The sequence below is a fragment of the Hyperolius riggenbachi genome, chromosome 1 (assembly GCF_040937935.1).
Source record: "Hyperolius riggenbachi isolate aHypRig1 chromosome 1, aHypRig1.pri, whole genome shotgun sequence".
Lineage (NCBI taxonomy): Eukaryota > Metazoa > Chordata > Amphibia > Anura > Hyperoliidae > Hyperolius > Hyperolius riggenbachi.
The window spans coordinates 662,304,578-662,330,375 of record NC_090646.1 but is presented as its reverse complement, the minus strand read 5'-3'; the positions used below and the strand labels follow the sequence as shown (position 1 = coordinate 662,330,375).

Below are 25,798 nucleotides of genomic sequence, written 5' to 3'. Positions count from 1 at the left end.
TTCAGCCATTCATTTTTAATGGGAAAATGTAAACTGCAGCCATTTTAGACTGTTAATTGCAGGGTTCTCAAACTTAGCACACTTGGTCACTGGGTGACTGAGATTAAGATTCAGGAAAGTGGGTGGAGCCTACAACAGCCAATCAAAATTTACCTATTGATTTTGAAGGGGAATACTTAAACTGCTGCTATTCTTACACTGTTTATGGCAGAGGCTTTAAACCTGCTACAGTTGGTCATTGGGTGACTGGGGTCCAAATTCACTAAAAGGGCGTGGCCATAAACAGCCAATCAGATTTCTTTGCTGGATAAACTGCTTCCATTCACACATTTTTGATGCCAGGAACCTGAAAGCTCACAAACGTGGTCATTGAGTGACTGTGTGTCCAGGTTACAAAATGTGGGTGGAGCCAAAAACAAATTTCACTAGTCAAATATAAACTGCAGCCATTCTTACACTGCTAATGGCAGGGTTCTCAAACTTTGCACAGCTGGTCAGTAGGTGACTGGGATTAAAATTCAGGAAAATGGGTGGAGCCTACAACAGCCAATCAAAATTCACCTATTGATTTTCAAGGGGAATATTTAAATTGCTGCCAAAACCAGCCAATCAGATTTGATTAATGTTAATGGGAATATACAAATATTGATACCAAGGACCCCAAAGTTCATAAACTTGGTAATTGAGTGACTATAGGTCAATGTCAGAAAAAGTGGGCAGCACCAACAACTACATTTTTTTACATGGGAAAATATAAACTGCAGCCATTCTTTCACTGTTAATGACAGGGTTCCCAAACTTGACACAGTTGGCCACTGTGTGACTGGGATTAATAGTTAGAAAGTGAGTGGAGCCTACAACAGCCAATCAAAATTCACCTATTGATTTTTCAAGAGGAATATTTACATTGCTACCAGTCTTACACTGTTAATGGCAGGGGCCTCAAGCCTGATACAGTCAGTCATTGGGTGACTGGGGTCCAAATTCACTAAAGGGGGTGGAGCCAAAAACAGCCAATCAGATTTGTTAGATGATTTCAGCCACTCTGTTATTAGCAGGGGTTTCAAACTTGACAAAGTTGGTCACTGGATGACTGGGATTAATATTCAGGAAAGTGGGTGGAGCCTACAACAGCCAATTAAAATCCACCTATTGATTTTCAAGGGGAATATTTATATTGCTGCCATTCTTACATTCTTAATGGCAGATGCCTCAAATCTGGTACAGTCAGTCACTGGGAGACTGAGGTTTAAATTCTGAAAAACGGGGCGGGTTACAAACAGCCAATCAGATTTGTTTAATTTCAATAGAAAATGCAACTTATTGATGCCAAGGGCCCCAAAGCTCATAAACTTGGTCATTGAGTGACTGTATGCAGGGTCGGACTGGGACACCAAGGGCCCACCAAGGAAGTTTCAGCCTGGGGCCCGCCCCCCTCTCCTCCTCCTCCCCCCTCTCCTCCTCCTCCCCCCCCCCCCCCATTTTGGGCTCACATACACATGTACTCTGGAAATTTTGCATGACTTTATGGTAGGGAGTAGATTGTGAGCAATTCTGAGGACAGTCTCCAATAGGTATATGTCTAAATGTTGCGTGCGCAGCGTGCCACAGCGACACTAAATGGGTGTCACCACGCACTGGAACATCAGCGTGGTCATGATGAGTCATGGGCAGACTTAAAAAAAAAATACAAAACACAAAATAAGTAGCGGCGTTATTCACAGGGATTAGGTCTGACCGGATACATTTTAGATAAAATATTCAAGTAGTTACATGCCTCATGATAATTCATCAAGTAGTCAAATGGCAGCAGATACCCCCACAAAATGCAATCAGGTTGGTGGCAGATACCCCCACAAAATGCAATCAGGTTGGTGGCAGATACCCCCACAAAAATGCAATCAGGTTGACGGCAGATACCCCCACAAAATGCAATCAGGTTGGCTGCAGATACCCCCACACAATGCAATCAGGTTGGTGGCAGATACCCCCACAAAATGCAAACAGGTTGGCTGCAGATACCCCCACAAAATGCAAACAGGTTGGCTGCAGATACCCCCACAAAATGCAAACAGGTTGGCTGCAGATACCCCCACAAAATGCAAACAAGTTAGCTGCAGATACCCCCACAAAATGCAATCAGGTTGGCTGCAGATACCCCCACAAAATGCAATCAGGTTGGCTGCAGATACCCCCACAAAATGCAAACAGGTTGGCTGCAGATACCCCCACAAAATGCAAACAGGTTGGCTGCAGATACCCCCACAAAATGCAATCAGGTTGGCTGCAGATGCCCCCACACAATGCAATCAGGTTGGTGGCAGATACCCCCACAAAATGCAATCAGGTTGGCTGTAGATACCCCCACAAAATGCAAACAGGTTGGCTGCAGATACCCCCATAAAATGCAATCAGGTTGGTGGCAGATACCCCCACAAAATGCAATCAGGTTGGCTGCAGATACTCCCACACAATGCAATCAGGTTGGTGGCAGATACCCCCACAAAATGCAAACAGGTTGGCTGCAGATACCCCCACAAAATGCAATCAGGTTGGCTGCAGATACCCCCACACAATGCAATCAGGTTGTCTGCAGATACCCCCACAAAATGCAAACAGGTTGGCTGCAGTTACCCCCACAAAGTGCAATCAGGTTGGCTGCAGATACCCCCACACAATGCAATCAGGTTGGTGGCAGATACCCCCACAAAATGCAATCAGGTTTGCTGCAGATACCCCCACAAAATGCAAACAGGTTGGCTGCAGATACCCCCACAAAATGCAATCAGGTTGGCTGCAGATACCCCCACACAATGCAATCAGGGTGGTGGCAGATACCCCCACAAAATGCAAGTCCCCCCAGCTTGGAAGGGGGGGCAACGGGCACAGATCAGCGGGGAAGCCTCCCCCCCTCCCTCACCTAGGGCCCCCCCCCCCTTACGCGCACCCCCCTCCTCCAGAAGTGCAGCCAGCAGCGAGTGGAGAATAGCTTACCGAGCTTCAGATGATGCTAGCTCCGCTCCGCATGCCGCTGCTGCTGCCCTGCTGGTCTCCGTCTGCTGTAGTGAGGCTGTCCAATCACGCTCTCGCAGGAAGTACTGCGAGAGCGTGATTGGACAGCGTCACTGTAGCATGCGGAGCGGAGCTAGCATCATCTGAAGCTCAGTAGCTATTCTCCGCTCGCTGCTGGCTGCACTTCTGGAGGAGGGGGGTGCACGGAAGGGGGGGGGCTCCCTAGGTGATGGAGGGGGGGGGGACGCTTCCCCCCCTCCCTGCCACTCTGTGCCCAATTTCCCCCCTTCCAAGCTGTGCCCCCCTCCCTCTTAGCTCTGGGGCCCCCAGGAGGCGGGGCAGTCGGGGCCCACCGATGGAACCATCGGTGGTTCGGTGGCTCAGTCCAAGCCTGACTGTATGCCAAGGTTAGAAATAGTGGGCGGAGCCGAAAACAATTAACTTTTTTACATAGGAAAATATAAACTGCAGCCATTCTTACACTGTTAATGGCAGGGTTCTCAAACTTGACACAGTTGGTCACTGGCTGACTGGGATTAATATTCAGAAAAGTAGGTGGAGCCTACAACAGCCAATTAAAATTCACCTTTTAATTTTCAAGGGGAATATTGAAATGTCTGCCATTTGTACACTGTTAAAAGCAGAGGCCTCAAACCTGTTACAGTCGGTCATTAAGTGACTGGAGTTCAAATTCACTAAAGGGGCAGAGCCACAAACAGCCAATCAGATTTTTTTGCTGGATAAACTGCTTCCATTCACACAATTTTGATGCCAGGAACCGGAAAGCTCACAAACTTAGTCATTGAGTGACTGTGTGTCAAGGTTACAAAAACTGGGTGGAGTCAAAAACAGATTTCCATGTGAAAAATGTTAACTGCAGCCATTCTTACACTGTTAATGGCAGGGTTCTCGATCTTTGCACAGTTTGTTACTGGGATTAATATTCAGGAAAGTGGGTAGAGCCTAAGAAAGCCAATCAATATTCACCTGTTGATTTTCAAGGGGAATATTAAAATTGCTGCCATTCTTGCACTGTTAATGGCACAAGCCTCAAACCTGGTACAGTTGGTCATTGGGTCACTGGGGTTCAAATTCAGAAAGGGGCGTGAAGCCACAAATAGCCAATCCGATTTGTTTTTAATGATGTCAAGGACCTGAAAGTTCACAAACTTGGTCATTCTGTGACTGTGTGTCCAGGTTACAAAAAGTGGGCAGAGCCAAAAATAAATTTCACTGGGAAAATATAAACTGCAGCCATTCTTACACCGTTAATGGCAGGGTTCTTAAACTTTGCCCAGATGGTCACTGGGTGACTGAGATTAATATTCAGGGAAGAGGGTGAAGCCTATAATAGCCAATCAAAATTCACCTGTTGATTTTCAAGGGGAATATTTAAATTGCTCCATTTTTAAACTTTTAATAGCAGATTCCTCAAACCTGCTATAGTTGGTCATTGGGTGACTGGGGTTCAAATGCTGGAGAGGGGTGGAGTCACAAACCACCAATCTAATTTAATTTCTATGAGCATATATATACAAATTATTGATGCCAAAGCTCACAAACTTGTTCATTAAGTGTTTGTGTGTTAGGGTTAAAAAAAGGTGGGTGGAGCCGACACAGCCAAATATATACCCGGGCAACGCCGAGTCATCAGCTAGTTATAAATAAAAAGAACCCCCAGCATGCAACTGTTTGGCACTGACTACTAAAGGGCCAGTGCTCCTTAAGTATGTGATAACTCCAAATCATAACAGCAGAAAAAGTTTTGAAAGTTTTGAATGCAGGTTTAGCATCTTTATCACTTAATACACTCAGACCAGCTGCTGTTGAAATTTGATTTTTATGGCGACAATCCCGCTTTAAAGTGACTCTGTAACAAAAATTACAACGTTTTTTCTACCATCCTACACGTTCCTAAACCTATTCTAATGTGTTCTGGCTTACTGCAGCTCTTTCTACTATAACCATCTCTGCAGGGCCGTGCAGAGGGTCCTTAAGTGGGGGGTGCTCAAATTTAAAAAAGGGGCCTGGCAATGCCTTCGCCCGCATGCCCCCCCCCCCCTTCCTCATTTCTGGCTAGGGGGGTATTGATTGACATGCTGCTGAATGCAGATGATTGGTGCCATGTGGGTTCTGGGTGTAAGTACTGAGTGTCATGTGGGTTCTGGCTATGGTTGGATATCGAGTTTCATGCGGGTGTTGATCGCAAGAACTTAGTGCCATGTAAGATCTGGGTGCATGTACTGGATGTCATGTGGGTGCTGGGTGCAGGTACCCAGTGTGACATGTGTGCGAATACTTGGTGACATGCCTGTACTGGGTGCTGGCTATGGGTGGGCTTTGGGCATCACATTGGTTTTGAATGCAGGTACTTAGGGTGCGGGTATGGGTTAGGTGGCTACTTGGTGCAGATAGTGGGTGCCATGTGGAAGCTGTGTGCAGGTGTGAGTACTGGGTGCAATTTTAGGCCTGGGTGCAGATACTTGGTGTCATGTGAGTGTGAGTACTGGGTGCCAGCTTTGAGGGGAAGGGATGGCTGATGGGAAAAGTAGAGGTCAGTGTGGGTGCTGCAGGAAGGGGCAGGGCCATGCAGAAGATCCTCATGGGTGTGGTGCTCAAATTTGAAATCGATAAATCGTGCTAAATTGTGTATGTAATACCCCCTCTCCAGAAAGTATAAGGCAATCTTAACACCTCCCCCCCACACACACACACCTTTATAGCAGTATCAGGCAGCCGCAGTGGGTTAGAGTGGGCACAGTGGAGCCCACTGTGGAGGCACAGACTTACCTTTCATTACTGGGACCTCTGTCCCTCTTGATCAGCACCCAAGCCTCTTTTCAGGCACACAAGTGGTTACCAATATGCAGTGGTTGCTAAGCATTAGTAGATGCAAAACTGCAGTAAGTGCCAAGGTGCAGTTGGTGCCAAGATGCAGTAGATGGTAAGACGCAAAGGTTCACTTTGTGGTAAGTTGCAGTGGGTGCCGAGATGCCAAAGTAAAGTCTGTGTCAAGCTTTGGGTACCAAGGTCCAGTTTGTATTGGGTGTTTATTTGCAGTGGGTGCTATGCAGTATTGGGTGCTGAATGAGTAGCAGATGGTGATAAACAATAGTGGGTGCCATGTGAGTGCTAATTAGTACAGGGAGCCATGTGAGTATTGGACATGAGTGAGTAGGGAGTGCCATGTGTGGCCTGGATGTGTGCCATGGGAGAGTACCGTGTCTCATATGTGTTCGGACCAAGGATGGGTACTGGGTACTATTTGGGTGCTGGCCATGGACGGATACTAGGTGCATATAATGGCTTTGGAACTTGGTGACGTGCGAGTACTGTGCCATGTGGGTGTTGATTATGGGGGTATGTGGGTCTTAGGTGCAAATACTGAGTGCCAAGTGGGTACTGGGAGTGAGTACATGGTGACAAATGGGTGATGGGTGCTGGCTAGTGGGGTATTTGTTGTCATATGGGTGCTAAAGGCAGATGCTGGGTGCCATGTGGGTTCTGGGTGCTGGCACAGGGTGTCATGTGGATTCTGGCTGTATGGGTGTGTATCAACCATCATGTAGGTGTTGATTGCAGGTACTTAGTCCCTTGTGAGTTCTAGGTGCAAGTACTGGATGTCATATGTGAGTGCTTGGTGTTTGTACTGGGCACTAAGTGGAGGCTTAGTGCAACTGTAACTACTGCAGATGAAACATGTGGGTGTTGGGTGCAGGTACTGGCTGGGTATCACATAGGTGCAAATACTTGGTGCCGTGCCTGCACTGGGTGCTAGCTCTGGGTGGGTGTTGTGTGTCACATGGGTTCTGAGTGCAGGTACTTCGGGTGCTAGTACTGGTTATGTGAGTGGGTGCCATGTGGAGGCTGTGTGCAGGTGTGAGTAGAGAGTGTATGTCAGAGCTGGGTGCAAGTACTGTGCAAGGTAGGTGTGAGTACTGGGTGCCAGCTATAGGGTAAAGGGGTGCAGGTATTGGGTGTCATGTGGCTGTTTGATGCAAGTACTAAGTGCCATATTGAGGCCGGATGTGAGTATTGGGTGCAGGGTGCTTGGTGCAAGTACTGGGTGCTGGGGTTACTGGTTGAGTGTAATGTGGGTGCTGAATATTGGTGGGATTGCTGTGGGTGCAGGGAGTGGGAGGTCACTGTGGGTACTGCTATGAATGGCATAATTGCTGCTAGGGGAGGTCGACGTCAGTGTGGTTGATGGGGAAGGGTAGGTCACTGTGGGTGCTGGGGAGAGAAGTAACTGTGGGTGCTGTGGAAAGTAGAGGTCAGTATGGGTGCTGGAGGAAAGGGAGGTCACTGTGGGTCCTTTGGGGGAGATCACTGTGGGTCTCGGGAGGTAGAGGTCATTGTGGGTGCAGGGGGTGGGAGGTCACTATGGGTGCTGCTATGAATGGCATAGTTGCTGCTAAGGGAGGTAGAGGTCAATGTGGGTGCTGGGGGAAGGGTAGGCCACTGTGGGTGCTGGGAGAAGTCAGTGTGGTTACTGGAGGAGGGAGTGGATGCTGGGTGTTGGGAGAAGCCACTGTGGGTACTGGAAATGGGAGAGGTCACTGTAGGTGCTGCTTTTGGGATGGGAGGTCCCTGTGGGTGCTGCAGGGGACAGGAGGGTAGCCACTGGAGGAGGGAAAAATCACTGGGTGCTGGGGGAGGAATAGGTCAGTGTGGGTGCTGGGGTAGGCAGGATCACTGCTAGAGCTGGCAGAGCCGGGACAAGGTCCTCCAGCACCAAGGCTGAGACACCAAAGGGCGCCCCTCTATCCCTCTAGCCCAGCCGTCACACACTGATTGCTATTAGACTAAGAGGTGCCCAGGGCCCCCAACACCTTAACCTATTTTGGTTCCTGGACGTAGAAACTACGTCCAGGAACCATGCGCGTACGCGTGCTCCCGGCCCGCGGTTCGTTAGCCAGGTAATCAGTAAATCGGGCTATGGTGGCCGATCACTGATTCCTCTCCCCGCTGAAAAAGCAACAGCTTCTCTCAGAAGCTGCGCCTTTTCTGGCTGTTACCTCCCCCATGCGTCACTCTAAGCGTGTGTTATGCTTAGAGTGACGTCATGTAAACAAACTCATGGCCGCCATCTTGTGGCCAAAAAGTAAAACTACAACTAAAAGTTAAAAAAAATAAAAACCAACACACATTTACATTAAAAACCTATTGTTTCCCACCTCCCAAAAATACCCAAATAAAATGTTTAATGTAAAAAACAAAACATTACAATAAAAAAAAAAAACACGTAAATAATTACCTAAGGGTCTAAACTTTTTAAATATCAATGTAAAGATGAAATATTTCTATATTTTTTTATTTTAAACTTGTAAATAGTAATGGATGCAAAACAGAAAAAAATGCACCTTTATTTCCAAATAAAATATTGTCGCCATACATTGTGGTAGGGACATAATTTTAACGGTGTAATAACCGGGACATATGGGCAAATACCATACGTGAGTTTTAATTATGGAGGCATGTATTCTTTTAAAACTACAATGGCTGAGAATGAGAAATAATGCATTTTTTCAGTTTTTTTATTATTCTTCCTGTTAAAATGCATTTACAGTAAAGTGGCTCTTAGCAAAATGTACCCCCCAAAGAAAGCCTAATTGGTGGCGGAAAAAACAAGATATAGATCAGTTCATTGTGATAAGTAGTGATAAAGTTATAGGCTAATGAATGGGAGGTGATCATTTCTCAAGTGAAAACGACGGAACGCGAATGGGTTAATCTCTAGTTATCTGTCTTGTAGTCACTTCCATGTATCTCCTTTTCTTATTTCTTTCTGCTTCAAACACAATTAAGAATGACAGCTGAATGAATTGTGCGCCCCCTCCTACACTGCGCCCTGAGGCTAGAGCCTCTCCAGCCTATGCCTCGGCCCGGCCCTGAGAGCTGGGGAGGGAGAGGTCACTGTGGATGCTAGGTGGAGGGAGGGGTCACTATGGGTCATAGGTGGAGGGAGAGGTCACTGTGGGTGCTGGGGGAGGGAGAGGTCACTGTGGGTGCTGGGGAGGGAGAGGTCACTATGGGTCCTAGGTGGAGGGAGAGATCACTGTGGGTGCTAGGTGGAGGGAGAGGTCACTGTGGGTGCTGGGGAGGGAGAGGTCACTATGGGTCCTAGGTGGAGGGAGAGATCACTGTGGGTGCTAGATGGAGGGAGAGGTCACTGTGGGTGCTGGGGGAGGGAGAGGTCACTGTGGGTGCTGGGGAGGGAGAGGTCACTATGGGTCCCAGGTGGAGGGAGAGGTCACTGTGGGTGCTAGGTGGAGGGAGAGGTCACTCTGGATGCTAGGTGGATGGAGAGGTGACTGTGGGTGCTGGGGAGGGAGAGGCCACTATGGGTCCCAGGTGGAGGGAGAGGTCACTATGGGTGCTGGGGGAGGGAGAGGTCAGTATGGGTCCTAGGTGGAGGGAGAGGTCAGTATGCCACACTAGGATTCCTGTCTGGGCCTCTTTACTTGAAAATGTCCCAGGCGGGGGCGGAGCTTCCCGCGGGTGGGCGGGGCTTATCAAGATCGGGGGCGGAGCTTATTTCGTGCGGCGAGAGGGGCCTTTTTTGAAAATTTTAAAAAGGGGGGTGACTGGGCACCCAAAGCACCCCCCTGTGCACGTGCCTGCATCTCTGTAATAAATCAATGTATCTTTCCCCTGTCAGACTTGTCGGCCTGTGTCTGGAAGGCTGCCAAGTTCTTCAGTGTTGAACTGTTCCTCTATGCACACTCCAGTGTGTGTTTTATTTACATAAGCCAGCAGCTTCTCTGCTATCTTATCAGTGATAGAAGAGAGCTGGATAAAAATCCTCCTCTGGAGGCTGTGAAAGGAGCTGGTCTGTCACATACTGAGGAATTAACGACATAGGCAGAGCTGTCTGCAGGAAGCCTGTAATGTTCAGTGCATGAGAGAAGCTGGGGACAGAAGGTAAACACACACAAGTGATCTCTTGAGATTCAGAAGTAAGGCTGTATACGGCCTGCTTGTGTATGGATGTATTTTCTATGTGTGGACATACTGTACATCAACCTACTTTCTGTTTTGGTGGCCATTTTGTTTGTTTATAAACAAACTTTTTAAAACAGTTTTTGACTACTTTTAATGCGGTGGGGAGCGGTGAAATTGTGACAGAGGGTAATAGGAGATTTCCCCTAACACACTGGTATGTTTACTTTTGTGCGATTTTAACAATACAGATTCTCTTTAAGATGTGCACGTTACTTTTCATAGCATGAAGAATTACTGTGTTATCGCACACGTCATCCGGAAACGCACTGTAGGAAGTGCACTAGGAAGACGTGGTCCATTACGACAAATGTGGACATGCCCACACAACTGTTTGCACAGTGTGTTCATATGCATTAATGTAACATGACACAACATGCTTAGTGTGATCTTAGGATCACGACCACTATCGCAAAAAAAAAAAAAAGTAGGCATTTAAAATCTGACAGAACTGCCAGGTTTTGGGCCAGTCCATTCTCTGGGTTTTCTTTGTTTTCAGCAGCATTTCTTGAACAGCAGTTGCAAAGTCTAACTGACAAAATAGTGTGCAAGTGAGTAGGGAGGCTGGCTGGTATCTTACTATTTTGGCAGTTAAACTGCTGTTCAGGAAATGCTGATGAAAACAAAGAAAACCCTGAGAATCCCCCATGAGGAGATGGACTAGCCCAAAACCTGTCGGTTCTGTTAGATTTTAACTGCCTACTTTTTTTTTTGCGATAGTGGCCCTTTAACCACCTCCTGGCAACTAACCTTAAAGGAATACTATCGATTGAAACGACTTTTTTTTTTAATACTCTATATTAGTGTACACATTACCACTAGTGCTAGGGGCACTTTATTTATTCACCCAGGTCTCTCTCTTGCTATCCCTGCTTAAAAGTTCATTTCTCACACAGCTCATAGTAGTTTGGGTCACCCTGAGCTGCTTGGTTACTCTGTCACACAGCTCACACATATATTTCACTGTGTCACTCACAGCATGCAGCAGACATGAGGAGAAATAGGCTGATCTGAGGTGGTAACAGGTAACTAAATGAGCTGTAATATTGCTGGAATATAACTAGCTATACCAGGAGTCTGTGTTTACACTCAGACTGGCTGCCTGCTTGAGGTGATTCACTCCAGGCTGCATCCACTTTACAAGCTGCTGAGAGGGGCAGACCACTGTCTACAATTAGCATTATTAGTATCTTTATCAGTAAAGAGAAGCAAAGATAATAAACACACATTGCTAGAATCTTTAACCCCTTACCACCATATCAACAAGATTCTTTCAGCAAGGTGATAATTAAACTATAAACTGAGGAGTTGATAGCAACTCCCCTGTGCAGACATGGTCTAGCCCTCTGGGAGCTCAGTATTAGATACATTTTGTATCCAACACTGACAAACTGACGGAGGATTTTACAGCTGAGAGGAACAGCTGTGTGAGGAATCAAATTGCTCCTAGTACTTGTCCTAATGTGTGCTACAACATACAGCATTTAAAAATAAATGCATACACATCGATAGTATTCCTTTAAAGAGAAATATGTAGTAAAGAAAACTTCCCCTGGGGGGTACTTACATCGGTAGGGGGAAGCCTCTGGATCCTAATGAGGCTTCCCCCGTCCTCTTCACCCTCCGGGATCCAGCACTGGCATCCACAGAAGATCAGAAATGTAAATATTTACCTTCTCCGGTCCAGCACAGGTGCAGTAGCGGCCTTCCAATGGGCTCTGCAGGAAACAGCCAATCCTGATCGGGTCTCCTCTACTACACAAATGACTCGTGCCTGATCAGTAGAGAGGACTCGATCAGGCTCAGCTATTTCCACTGGAGTCCATCGAAAAGTTGCTACTGCGCTGGAGCCAGGTAAGGTAAATATTGCAGGCGCTGCCACGCCTGCACCGCAGCCGACAAGATTGTCAGCGGTATTTCAGTGGCTGCCAGCGCTGGATCCCTAGGGCAGTTTTTTTTTTGTTACAGTATCCCTTTAACTTCTCAAACTACTTATTAATGCCTAAGCCTAACCAATATAACTAACCAATACTCATCTTTTTTGTCTTTCCCTCGGCATGCAATACACTTGATATGTGCATAGCTTAGCGTTGTGCTACCCAGAGATAACCTCTTATCACTAATGAATAAAGACCAGGACTGCTTCTTGACGTTGGAATTTTAATTAAGGCCAAAGCAGCCCTTCTTTTTCTTAATAACAAAAAAACTGTATAAAATTATTACTTTAATTGTACAACAAACAACTGAGAACAAGAGCTCCGGGGAATTTAGACCAAAGTGAAACCACATTGGCATGCAGCCTGCAATCTGCCGGCCCCCGCCGCGTGGATCGGCTCAGGGACAGCTGCATGCCTGATCCTCACCATTTCTCTTAGCAGACACCCTTCATTATCCTTCAAACCAGAGGTGGGAGGTAAGTTAATTGCCCCACCATGATTAATTGTAACCTATCTCCGGAGCCCTACACCCTGCTTGCTGCAATGACATGACCACCACCGCAACTAATTCATAACATCACATCCCAAAGTCAAGCAACCGTAAAAGATGGAGGGTGGTGGGAAACACGTCCTGCTGCCTTGATGTCCTCGTGTGTCTGGCCTTCCTCTGCCAACATCACTTCCTCCACCCCACCCCCTTCCTGCAAATTAAGGAGACTCGCTCCCGGCCACCACCTCTAACCCTCCCCCTAAAATTAACCCCTGCAAACCAAGCTAGCTCCTATCATGGGGCCCTCCACTTCATTACGCTGCTCTACTGTCGTTACCAGCCGTTCTGTTCTACAACACCCAGTTCACCACTCTTCCACAGATATCTTCAGTGCCAGGGTTTGGGCTACTGTGCTGTCAAGTGATGGCAGTTCAATTGCTAGGTTCCTCAATTATATTTGCTTGTTCATTCTTCTCTAACCCCACCAGGTTCTTCAGACCCTGAAGTATGCCTTACAACCTTCTCTGAAGGATATCTCTTTGACATGGACCCTTCCTCTTGGTGTGGAAGCCATTGCCCTATCTCACATTCCTACCACCATCTTTCATGGTCAAAAGTTGATCATCTATGTCCAGCTGAAGGGAAAGGTGAGTTATATATTTTGTCTGTGCCTTGGCAAGATTGGCTTCCATGTTTCTATGTTTTTGAATGTTGTTTTAAACCAGATAACAGAGTGTAGGTGGGACAAGGTTGAGCATTTGAGACCTTAAGTGTATCTACATGCAAAAATAAGAACCTCTCAGCAATCAATACAATATATTTATGTATGTGATATATACAGTCATCACAGATAAAAATGCATGTTCCCTTAGTCATTGCTGAAGTCACTAGTGATCTTCTGTGCTGGATACAAACCAAATGACCATCACATGTCCTGGCACCCTAGACATTGCCCCCCCCCCCCTATGAACCTACAACCCCCCGCCAAAACGCACTGCAAGTGTGCTGGCTGTCCCAGCTGTCACTGCTCCCTTACTTGCCTCGCCCGTCATAGGTGGGTACAGGTGCCCCTTAGTATTAGGTAGCCAGAGCTATCCTCAGTATTAGATAACTATAGGTGCCCCCCAGGGGCATTGCTAGCACCAAAGATCAGTGGCATGTGCCCTGGATAAATTCTGGGGTGCCCCGGATGTTCCCCAGGCAGAGTCAGCTGTGGTGCCTCAAAGGCAGGCATGCTGGGAGCTGTGGTGCATCAATTGGGGGTATGCTGGGTGGTGTTGCACCACTATGTGGGCATCCTGGGTGCTGTGGTGCCATGCTGGGCACTGTGTTCCCTTTATGAGGAATGCAGGGAGCTGTGGTTTCTCTATGGGGGCATGCTGGGATTTGTGGTGCCTCAATGGAAGGCGCGTGGGAGCATGGGTGGGGGTCCACTAAAAGGTCAGGTATTGCTATGGGGGAACTGCCAGATAACCTGGCGACAGGCCAGCCCGCCCAGCAAAAAAGACAAACTAGCCAGCACCAAATCCAGGTAACTCTGCCTAGTTTTGTTTAAAGAAGAACTCCAGTGAAAATAATGTAATAAAAAAAGTGCTTAATTTTTACAATAATTATGTATAAATGATTTTATCAGTGTTTGCCCATTGTAAAATCTTTTAAATCCCTGATTTACATTCTGACATTTATTACATGGTGACATTTTTACTGTTGGCAGATGATGTAGCTGCTGCATGCTTTTTTGGCAGTTGGAAACAGCTGTAAACAGCTATTTCCCACAATGCAACAAGGTTCACAGACAGGAAACTGCCAGGAGTACCACGGTCCTCAGAGCTTCTTGTGGGAGGGGTTTCACCACAATATCAGACATACAGCGCCCCCTGGTGGTCTGTTTGTGAAAAGAAATAGATTTCTCATGTAAAAGGAAGTATCAGCTACTGATTGGGATAAAGTTCAATTCTTGGTCGGAGTTTCTTATATGGGCACATACATGGCAGATGAAATTCAATGTTGACAAATGTAAAGTCATGCACAGGGCAGCCATCAAGGGGGGACAACTGACACTGCAGTGAGGGGCCCAGGGCTTCTGGGGGCCCTGCCCCCCCTCAAAGCGCAGAAAGGGCCGCATGTGCTGGCTGTGGGCCTGCGGCTCACTAACCAGCACACCGCATTCCAGCACTGAGAAGAGTGACATCAGCACTTGAAAGTGGGGAGCAGATGAGTGAGCCCACTACAGCGGACTTTCTATACCGGGGCATAACCTATATCTGGCAACAGGTTACCTATACTGGGCCACCACCTATACCTGGCTACCTATACTGGGGCACCACCTATACCTGGCTACCTATACTGGAACCACCTATACCTGGCTACCTATACTGGGCCACCACCTATACCTGGCTACCTATACTGGGGCACCACCTATACCTGGCTACCTATACTGGGGGACCACCTATACCTGGCTACCTATACTGGGGCACCACCTATACCTGGCTACCTATACTGGGTGCACCTGTACCTGGCTAACCTATACTGGTGCACCACCCATACCAGGCTACCTATACTGGGGCACCTGTATCTTGCTGGCCTATACTGGGGCCCCGGCTGTACCAGGCTACCTATATTAGGGGCATCTACACAAGGCTTCCTATACTGGGGCACCACCTATAGCTGGCTACTTATACTGGGGGAACCTATAGCTGGCTACCTATACTGGGGTATTTATGCCTGGATACCTATCCTGGGGGCACCTATACCTGGCTAGAGCAAGGGGGCAAGCTGAGACAGAAGAGGACAAGAGGTTTCACAGGGATAAGAGGCACAACAGGAAAAGAGGCGGACAAAAGAGGTATAGGGAGAAAAGAGAGGATACGGGAACATGAGGTCACACAGAGGGACACAAAAGAGGCACAAGCTGAGGAGAGACAGAGGGGGACAAAAGAGGCACAGGAAGAAAAGAGAGGGACAAAAGAGAACAAATAAAGGACAAGTACGGACTTACAAGTCTCTATCTCATTTGTTAACCGGGGACTCCCTGTATTTTGCTAGTATTTGCCTCCACCCACAACATGCCATTGTCACGCCCACTTTTTGCCGCATCACGCTGTGCAAGACGCTTTCTTTAGTGTCGGAGCCATGCACATTTTGCGCATGGACACTGGGATGGGGTGGCTAGTGGGCGGGCACAGCAACCAGTGGTGGGTCCAGGTAGGGGGGGCCCAGGCCTGATGATGTGTGAGGGGCCCCAAAATTTCTGATGGTGGCCCTGGTCATGCATTTTGGACGTACTAATGGTCTAGCACCATACAAAATAAATGGGATACAGTTGGGGACATCAAACTTGGAGAAGGACTTAGGAGTACTCATTGACAACAAGTTAAATAATCGTACTCAATGCCAAGCAGCTGCAGCTAAAGCTAACAAAATTTTGGGATGCATTAAAAGGGAAATAAAAACTCGAGATACTAGCATAATATTGCCCCTGTTTAACTCTCTAGTAAGGCCACGTCTGGAATATGGAATTCAGTTCTGGGCACCACATTACAAAAAAGATATTGCAGTTTTAGAGCAGGTGCAGAGACGAGCTACAAAATTGATACGTGGGATGGAAGGTCTCGCTTACCAAGAAAGGTTAGATAAACTGGGTTTATTTAGTCTAGAGAAAAGACGCCTTAGAGGAGATCTAATTAACATGTATAAATACATCAGAGGGCAATATAATAGCTTGGCGGATGAGCTTTTTGTCCCTAGGCCTTCTCAAAGGACTAGAGGACATGATCTGCGCATGGAGGAAAAACGTTTTAGCCATTTATTTAGGAAAGGGTTCTTTACAGTAAGAGTGATTAAGATGTGGAATGCATTGCCACAGGAAGTCGTTATGGCAAACTCTATACCTACATTTAAAGGGGGCTTAGATGCTTTCCTTGCGTTGAAAGACATCCATGGCTACAATTACTAGGTAATGCCTAATGATGTTGATCCAGGGATTTTATCTGATTGCCATCTGGAGTCGGGAAGGAATTTTTCCCTTTAGGGGCTAATTGGACCATGCCTTGTGGGTTTTTTCGCCTTCCTCTGGATCAACAGGGATATGTGAGGGAGCAGGCTGGTGTTGTACTTTAGTAGAAAAAGGTATGGGGAGCTCTAAGCTGGTGAAAAATCTGTTAATTTATTGTTATATCAAAAGACAATGGGCACATAACACACACTGACATACATAACATATACCCTCCCAATAAAAACACTGAAGGATTTGGTTGTTCTCCTGGGCCTGAAGAAAATAATCATGCATGCATGCGCAGTGACTATATAGGAGTGCACTCCAATTCACACGCTATTATCCCAGATGTCAGCCATCTCCTTCAGTGTTTTTATTGGGAGGGTATATGTTATGTATGTCAGTGTGTGTTATGTGCCCATTGTCTTTTGATATAACAATAAATTAACAGATTTTTCACCAGCTTAGAGCTCCCCATACCTTTTTCTACTATTACTTATATTTTATGGGTGAGACTCGCCTATTAGGGTGATATCCCGTACCTGTTCTTTCTTTTTGCTGTTTCAATTTGTTACGGTTGGATATCCCTGGTGAAATCTACTATAGATTGGTTGTTCATTGGTTATCAATATGGCATATATACCGAAGTTCGACACAGCAGAGGATACAGATGATGCCTTTGAGGGAATAGAGGATGAAGTAGCAAGTTAGGATAAACTGCTGTTGGTACGATTATTCCGCCAACATAAACGCATTTCCACCAAATTTATTAAGAAAAAGTTATAGATCATAAGCATGGATAGATACATTGAGAAAAATATTATCCCTAGGGGAATTAGAGAAAGAGTGGCTCCAGCCAAACACCTGCAAACTTTACGCATGCTTCCAGAGTGGGAGAAAGAGTGTAAACAACATGGACTGAGAGTTATGAAAATTTTTGTTAAAGAGAAAAAAATACAATTTAAAGATATTGAAAAGGAATTAGAGATCAGTGCCTTAAAATTGAATGAATATAAAGATAAAGACTCATTTGACGAGTTAAATGAGAGATTAAAAAAAGATATGGAAAAAGAACAGGCAAGAATAAGAGAGATAAAAGATAAGAAATTTGCACGCGATGTGGAGGACTATAAAAATGGAGATATTTTTAATTTAAGTGGTAGAAAATACGGAAGCAGGCGTGGACAGGGCAGGAGAGTCGGCTGGGGCAGCAACTCAGAGGAATCAGGGGCTGACACCTCAGGACATGAGGATGGTTCAGGCTCAGGGAACCCCAGGGGTAAAGGGAGAAGAAACAGTAGAAAACGAAGGAATAATGGTCACAAGAATAAGGATAGACGCAATGACCCCCGTTTTTTAGGAAAAGGAAAAGGAGGAGAGGAAGAAGAGGAAGAAGAAGAGGGGATAGGTATGCAGACGAGACAGAGGCAGAACAAGGGGACGTCCCGATAGATGTAGGCGAAGGGCCCCCTGGGGAGCCTTTGGATTTAGTGAATTTAACCGATGAAGTTCTTTCAGATACTCAAATATCTCTATTAAAGAGAGGACTCAGTTTTTGTCCTAAACAGGGTGGATGTGAATTTGAGGCCTTTAAAGATGTTCAACTTTTTTTGCGCAGGGTTCTCTTAAAACGCATGTACTCCTCTGATGCCCCCGGCGCATCCTCGGTTGGCGGGGCTCCCTCTTCCCCTATAAATGTGGACGACCATGATCTAGACCTCCTCTTGGATGAGGTTGATCTATTGTCCAATCCTAGTGATTTACATGTAAAGGTGTTTACAAAATCAAACTTCATGCCCTCCCTTGCCTCAAATAGGCATGCGTCCATGTTTATGGACCTTGTAGCGGAAGATTTAAAGAGACTCTGTAACAACAAAAACCTCCCCTGGGGGGTACTCACCTCGGGTGGGGGAAGCCTCCGGATCCTAATGAGGCTTCCCACGCCGTCCTCTGTCCCACGGGGGTCTCGCTGCAGCCCTCCGAACAGCCGGCGACAGAGCCGACTGTAGCTTCAATATTTACCTTTGCTGGCTCCAGCGGGGGCGCTGTGGCTGCTTTCGGCACGGAAATAGACGGAAATACACGATCTCCATCGGGTCCGCTCTACTGCGCAGGCACCGGAAACTTGCGCCTGTGCAGTAGAGCAGACCCGACGGCGATCGGGTATTTCCGCCTACTTCGGAGCCGACAGCCGTCAGAGCACCTGCGCTGGAGCCGGGAAGGTAAATATTATGTCACCGCTGCACGGAAGGCTGCAGCGAGACCCCCGTGGGACAGAGGACGGCGTGGGAAGCCTCATTAGGATCCGGAGGCTTCCCCCACCCGAGGTGAGTACCCCCCAGGAGACGTTTTGTCGTTACAGTTCCTCTTTAAAAGGAATTGACTGGGAGAAGAAAGGTAGGGATAATCTTTCCAAAATGGAGAGGGAGGCCCTGAAATCGCTCCAGTCAAACCCAAAAATTGTTATTAAGAAGAGTGACAAGGGAGGGAATGTTGTGTTGATGACTAGAGACAACTATGAAAAAGAGGCTAGACGACTATTAAATGATAGAACTACCTATAAAAGAATTAGTGTCAGCCCATTCAAGGAATTGATGGAGAAAATTAATTTAAAAATGCAGTGGGGCTTTTTGGAGGGGGTCCTGACTGAAAAGGAGTTGAAATTTTTGTTGATTTCTGAATATACTATCCCTACTTTTTATTTTTTGCCAAAGACACACAAGAATTTGATTAATCCCCTGGGTCGCCCGATAGTTTCGGGTAATAATGGCCCTTTGGAAAAGCTGGCCACTTATGTTGATTTAAAAGTTAAGAATATTGTTACCAATCTACCCTCATTCGTTATGGATACCGGGGATGTGCTGGCGGGCATCGAGGGAGTGTATGTTGGAGAGGACTGGCTATTGGTGGGACTCGATGTTGAGTCCCTCTTTACCTCCATCCCTAATGAAAAAGGTTTGGAGGCTTTTGAATACTATCTAAATTGCCACTATGAGGACCATGAGAGTCACGCTGACTTTGTTTTGGATGCTATGAAACTGATTCTTGATAACAACTTTTTTTAATTCGGTGGTTCCATCTATAGGCAGAAGAGGGGGGTGACTATGGGGGCGGCGTGCTTCCCATCCTACGCGTGCCTTCACCTTGGATATTGGGAGCAGGAGGTGGTGAGGCGCACTCGTGGGTATGCGGAGCACGTCACCCTCTGGATTCGTTATGTGGATGACATCCTAGTGTTATGGAAGGGGACCAATCAAGATCTTAAGTCCTTTGTTGCTGAACTAAATACAAATAATAGGAATATTAACACACACATGTGATGAAAAAGAGATCTCCTTCTTGGACCTGACTATTAAAAAGGAGGGTACTGCTCTGGTTACCAGCACATACAGAAAACCCACAGCTGGGAATACCCTCTTGTCCGCGAAAAGCTCTCATCTCCCTGCACAAAAGTGGGCTGTTCCCACCGGACAGTTCCTGCGATTACGCAGGAACTGCAGCAGTATTGTTGATTTTCAAAAAGAAGCGGGAGAGTTGAGGACTAGATTGCGGGCAAGGGGATACCCCAACAGGGTTATCATTACTGCATACTGCATTACTGCATACAAAAGGGCGTTAGCGAGGAATAGAGGTGACCTCTTAATGGGTAAAAGAAAGATGGAAAAAAACTGTGATAACATCCCACAGGTGGTGACCCCATACAATGCTCACTTCATGGAAATTAAACAGATCCTACAAAGGCACTGGCATTTGCTATGTAGGGATCCAATTATGGCCAAGATTGTGGGGGAGTACCCACGTATGGCCGCAAAAAGAGGTACGAATTTGAATGACCTTTTAGTCAGAAGTGAGTTTGGATGGAGCAATCATCTTGGGCACAAGACCAAAAAAGGTATGCAAAAATGCCTGGACTGTGAGGTGTGCAGATATGTACAAAAAGGCAATCTATTCTTTAATTATGATAGATCTAAATCCTTTTTCATCAATGACCATATTACTTGTACTACTACCCGAGTGGTGTATCAGATCAGATGTCCTTGTGATCTTATTTATATTGGTAAAACATATAGACCCTTGAATGTACGCATAGGTGAACATATAAATAATATTCGGAGTACCACTATTGATAAAAAAAGACTAAATCCTCTGGCTTTGCATTTCAAATCTGTCCACAATTCTGATGTTTCTTGCTTAAGATTTATGGGCATCTATAAATTAAATATTAGTCCACGTCGTGGGGACTATGACAAACAACTTTTGAGAAAGGAGTCCATGTGGATTTATAAGTGTGAGAGCCTGCATCCAAAAGGACTTAATAAAGATTTGAATATAAAGTCTTTCCTCTAAAGAACTTAGCATCATGACATAAAAAAGAACTGTCTCTGCAGTGTGGAACTTTGGCCACAAGATGGACACTGACTTTTTATTGTTCTTTTACTCTGCGTGAGACTGGCCTGAGAGGGGGGCGTTTCTTGTGCTTCTAAGAACCCACGCCGCCCTTCCCTACGTCACGTCTGATGAAATCACGTGGGTCGTGATTAAACGCGTCACGTGAGACGCTGTTGAACACGGAAGTCCGCCTTGGGACGATCACCCGTGCCTCCGCGTCTCTTCCTCCCCCCCGCACACAAGTTCATGCGCTATACGCAAGCCAGGCAGAGCCTTGAAGGGCCCATCTGGAGCCGGCGACACAAGTTATGAGCCACTACCTACCATCCGCATAGGTCACGTGAGTGCCAACGCTATTTGGAAAGCAGTGTGCTAGGGGTTGAGGTTAGACACAATCTGTGTCTGTAATGAGAGCGTACGCTTATTGCAGAGGCGTGTAGTATGTTGCATATACACACGGGTTGATATTCTCCAGCTGATTTCTTCTGTTGTTGTTCCGGATTTGGTTGTTCTCCTGGGCCTGAAGAAAATAATCATGCATGCATGCGCAGTGACTATATAGGAGTGCACTCCAATTCACACGCTATTATCCCAGATGTCAGCCATCTCCTTCAGTGTTTTTATTGGGAGGGTATATGTTATGTATGTCAGTGTGTGTTATGTGCCCATTGTCTTTTGATATAACAATAAATTAACAGATTTTTCACCAGCTTAGAGCTCCCCATACCTTTTTCTACTATTACTTATATTTTATGGGTGAGACTCGCCTATTAGGGTGATATCCCGTACCTGTTCTTTCTTTTTGGTGTTGTACTTTATACTGGTTGAACTCGATGGACGTATGTCTTTTTTCAACCAAAATAACTATGTAACTATGCAACTATGTTTCTCTTTAAGTGACACTGTCTATTTATGACATACACTGCATTTTTTTTTGTATTAATGGAGAGGGAAGCTTCATCCAACATTTTGCAGGAGCAGGCTTACTTAGACCACTGTTAAGTTCATGTAAATTTAGCTCCATGACCACACCCACATTCTGTGCGTGGCCACACACATTTTTCGGCTGTTGTGCCCAAAAGTGCCCCGGATGTCTTAGGATCCTAGCAACGCTCAGCAAATGCCAGACCTGGGTGACTAACCTCTCGTTTACACTCTCTGGACTCTGCATAGGCAGGACAGAAGGGAGGCACTTGGGGAGTGAGCCGCCTTTCATTCATCGAGCACCTGTAGGCATGTGCCTACAGTGCCTTATGGTAACAACCAAATATGCACTGCTTATTAGCATAACAAAGAAAATCAGAAAAGCATAATTATGATTTAGCAGATGTTATTAATGTGCTGATTAAATGTTTTTTTTTTTTCATATTTCCCAGGTGGAGGATGAAGCTGAAGGTGAAGTCTGCCTGAACTACACATTTATGGATAAAATTGTAAAGCATGGCCTACGTTTCCCACTAAAAGTGAAGGAAACTGAGCGGTAAATAGGTTCCATAGTTGTGTAAATATCTGTGCAAGGAATATTTAAGTCCAACAAGTTGCCAACAGCTAAAGTCCTCAGAGCAGACCCTCTTTAAAAAGTTGATATAAGCTGCAGCACTATATGAACTTCAGATTCCGCTACCAAACACCCTTCAAAGTGCAGGATTACCAACAAATCAAAAAGACCCAAATAAGGTCCAAGAGTATTAACATCAATCCAAGGAAAGACGCAGCTGTGATGACACAACAAAACTGGTCGGGTGAGTGTAACGATCGGTGTAACACAGAGAGGATCTGATTACCGGTGAACTGCAGTCTCACCGGGAATACAGAATATACCCGATTATTGGTGATCTGCAGTATCACCGATAATCAGATATATCTACTAACTTCTGGACACCAGAGAGAACAAGTGAGTGTTTAGATGCAACAGTATACTTTGAGTACTTCTTCAGAAGTATGTTCCTTCCTATGGCCTAGACTCTCCCGGGGGAGGAGCTAGGCTAAGTGTAGGAAGGACAGAGCGTGACTGACACCCGAGAGAGAGGGTGTCACTAACAGATCAGGGAACTGCCTCTAACAGTAAGGCCAGTTCTCGAGGTCGGCAAGCCAGGTCGTTAACACACAGACAGATAAGGTACAGATTCAGGAGCAGAGCTGGGACAAGGTCCTCCAGCACCCAAGGCTGAGACACCAAAGTGCGCCCCTCCATCCCTCCACCCCAGCCGTCACACACTGATTGCTATTAGACTAAGAGGCGCCACAGGGCCCACAACCTCCCCAACACCTTAATATCTAGTTAACTGGCTTGCAGTCACTGCTATGTATCCCCTTTTCCCATTTCTTTCTGCTTCAAACACAATTAGGAATGACAGAATGAATTGTACGCCCCCCTCCTACACTGCGCCCTGAGGCTGGAGCCTCTCCAGCCTATGCCTCGGCCCGGCCCTGTTCAGGAGACAGATACGGAATCCAATAAACAGACAGGGTTCGGCAACGGAGTATCAGAATAGCAAAGTACAGAATCAGGAGGCAAAATACAGAGTCCAGGAACGAGCAGAGTTTGGTAACAGGATATCAGAAATAGCAAGGTACAGAATCAGAGTTCAGAGGAATAGTCAGGCAGGCAGAAGGTCATAACAAATACAGTTCAATATTCCTAATGCTAAGGTGTGAGTTCCTTGATCATCAACACCTTTGGAAACTATGCTAGAACACAGATACAGACAAGGTCTGAGTGCTACCACGTAGTGATCGCAACGGCAGACACCAGAGAAATGACCAGCATCCAGTATATATATACTACAGAGCTCACCAGCACCACCCCTAAGTGCTGGACCAATGGAAGGCGGTGAGAATGTCAGCTGACCCGCTTGGTCAGCTGACTCTTCTCTGGCTGTCATATAAGCTCTGCCTCTCAGCGTGCGCGCGCGTCCTTCTGAACCTGTGTGGACTATGATATGTCTTGCAATGTATCCGCTGATTCAGGAGCGGGGGCCGCCGCTCCGCTCTCCAAGCAAGCGGCGGTCTCCCCGCGTCCAACCACAATGTCAGCAGCTTTGCCATGCGTGCAATCCGCTGCATCCAACGCGGACTCCACCGCTCTGCCCATGCGGCATGCGGCGGTTTCTTCGCGGTTGTGCCGCCATGTTAGACGCGGAAACAGCCGCCTCACTCTGAGCCCTTGCGGCGGCTTTTCCGCGTTTCCTCACAGTACCCCCCCCCCCCCCCCTGAGGAGTGGACTCTGGACAGCTTCTACCAGGCTTCTCAGGATGCAACGCGTGGAACTCCCTTCTTAATTTGTCAGCATGCATGCGACATTCAGGTACCCATGATCTCTCCTCAATACCATACCCTTTCCAATGAACCAGATATTGTACTGAGTTCTGAACTATGCGAGAGTCTAAAATCTTCTCTACTTCGTACTCAGGTGGTTGGTCATCTATCATCACAGGAGGAGGAGGAGTGGGACCCACATGGACTGCAGGTTTAAGCAGGGACACGTGAAAGGATCTCACGCCGCGCATACTGGCAGGAAGGTCAATGGCATAAGTGACATCGTTGATCTTTCTAGTTACTGGGAATGGACCCACATACCTAGGCCCCAACTTAGCTGAGGGCTGTTTCAAGGTCAAGTGACGTGTGGACACCCAGACTAAATCTCCTGGTAAAAACCTCCACTCTAAGGAACGTCTCTTGTCAGCTTGACCTTTTTGACTTTGAAACGCCTTCTCCAAATAATTTTTCACGATTCACCACATGTCTTTAAATGACCTTTGCCAGGCCTCCAGAGCTGGAAACGGAGTGGAGGCGACTGGCAATGGGGAGAATTTAGGCAACTTCCCGGTCACTATCTGGAATTATTGTGCGCAAATTCTGCGAAGGGCAAAAACTTGACCCAATCATTTTGCGCCTCTGCAACGTAACACCTCAAAAACTGTTCCAATGATTGATTGACTCTTTCCGTCTGACCATTGGTCTGTGGATGGTAGCCCGACGAAAATGACAGTTCCATGCCCATTTGGTGACAGAATGCCCTCCAAAATCTGGAAACAGACTGGACTCCCCTATCTGACACTATGTTTTCCGGAATGCCATGCTATCGGAAAACGTGGATGATGAACAAATCGGCTAATTCCTGGGCCGAGGGGAGTACTTTCAAGGGCGCAAAATGGGCCATTTTACTAAAGCGGTCGACTACCACCCAAATGACCGACATGCCCTCAGACCTGGGGAGCTCACCCACAAAATCCATGGATAAGTGGGTCCATGGCTCACTCGGGGTGGGCAAGGGCTGCAACATTCCCACAGGTGCCAGCCGGGAGGGCTTACTCCTCGCACACACTGCACACTCTAACAAACTCCTTGCAATCGGCTGCCAGAGAAGGCCACCAAGCGCATCTGGCTACAAGGTCCTGTGTTCTGGAGGCCCCAGGGTGTCCCGCATTCCTGTGTGAGTGGAACATCTGCAAAATCTGAAGACGAAATGGCAGTGGAATAAACATAACCCCTTTGGGCTTCCCCTCTGGGACGTCCTGCTGAAAGGGACCTAAAGTCTCTGTCCAATCTTCCCAAGTCTCAGTTGTTGCTAGTACCAGTTTCTGTGGGACAATGGTCTCTGGGGGGGAGGGCTGTGCTGTCTCCGGCTCAAAGCATCTAGACAGGGCATCTGCCTTAATGTTTTTGCTCCCTGGAGTGTACGTAATTATAAATCTGAATCTCGAGAAGAACAATGACCATCGAGTCTGACGGGGGCTTAATCTCTTAGCTCCCTCGATGTATTCTAAATTTTTGTGATCAGTGTAAACTGTAATCATATGTTCTGCTCCTTCCAACCAATGACGCCATTCTTCAAAGGCCAATTTGATGGCCAGAAGCTCCCTGTTGCCTATATCGTAGTTTCTCTCTGCCGGAGAGAACCTACGAGAAAAATAGGCACATGGGTGCAATCTACCCTGCAACCCTGACCGCTGGGACAGCACAGCCCCTAC

General features: G+C 46.8%; 1 protein-coding gene across 1 annotated transcript in view; it reads left to right on the top strand.

The window, feature by feature from the left end:
* Positions 1–25,798, top strand: part of LOC137560938 (von Willebrand factor A domain-containing protein 5A-like) — a 178,610-nt gene that overhangs the window by 74,559 nt on the left and 78,253 nt on the right. The window contains exons 14-15 of the mRNA XM_068272130.1: positions 12,930–13,088; positions 22,201–22,304. Coding sequence (XP_068128231.1) covers positions 12,930–13,088; positions 22,201–22,304 — 263 coding nt within the window. The remainder of the gene's footprint in view (positions 1–12,929; positions 13,089–22,200; positions 22,305–25,798) is intronic.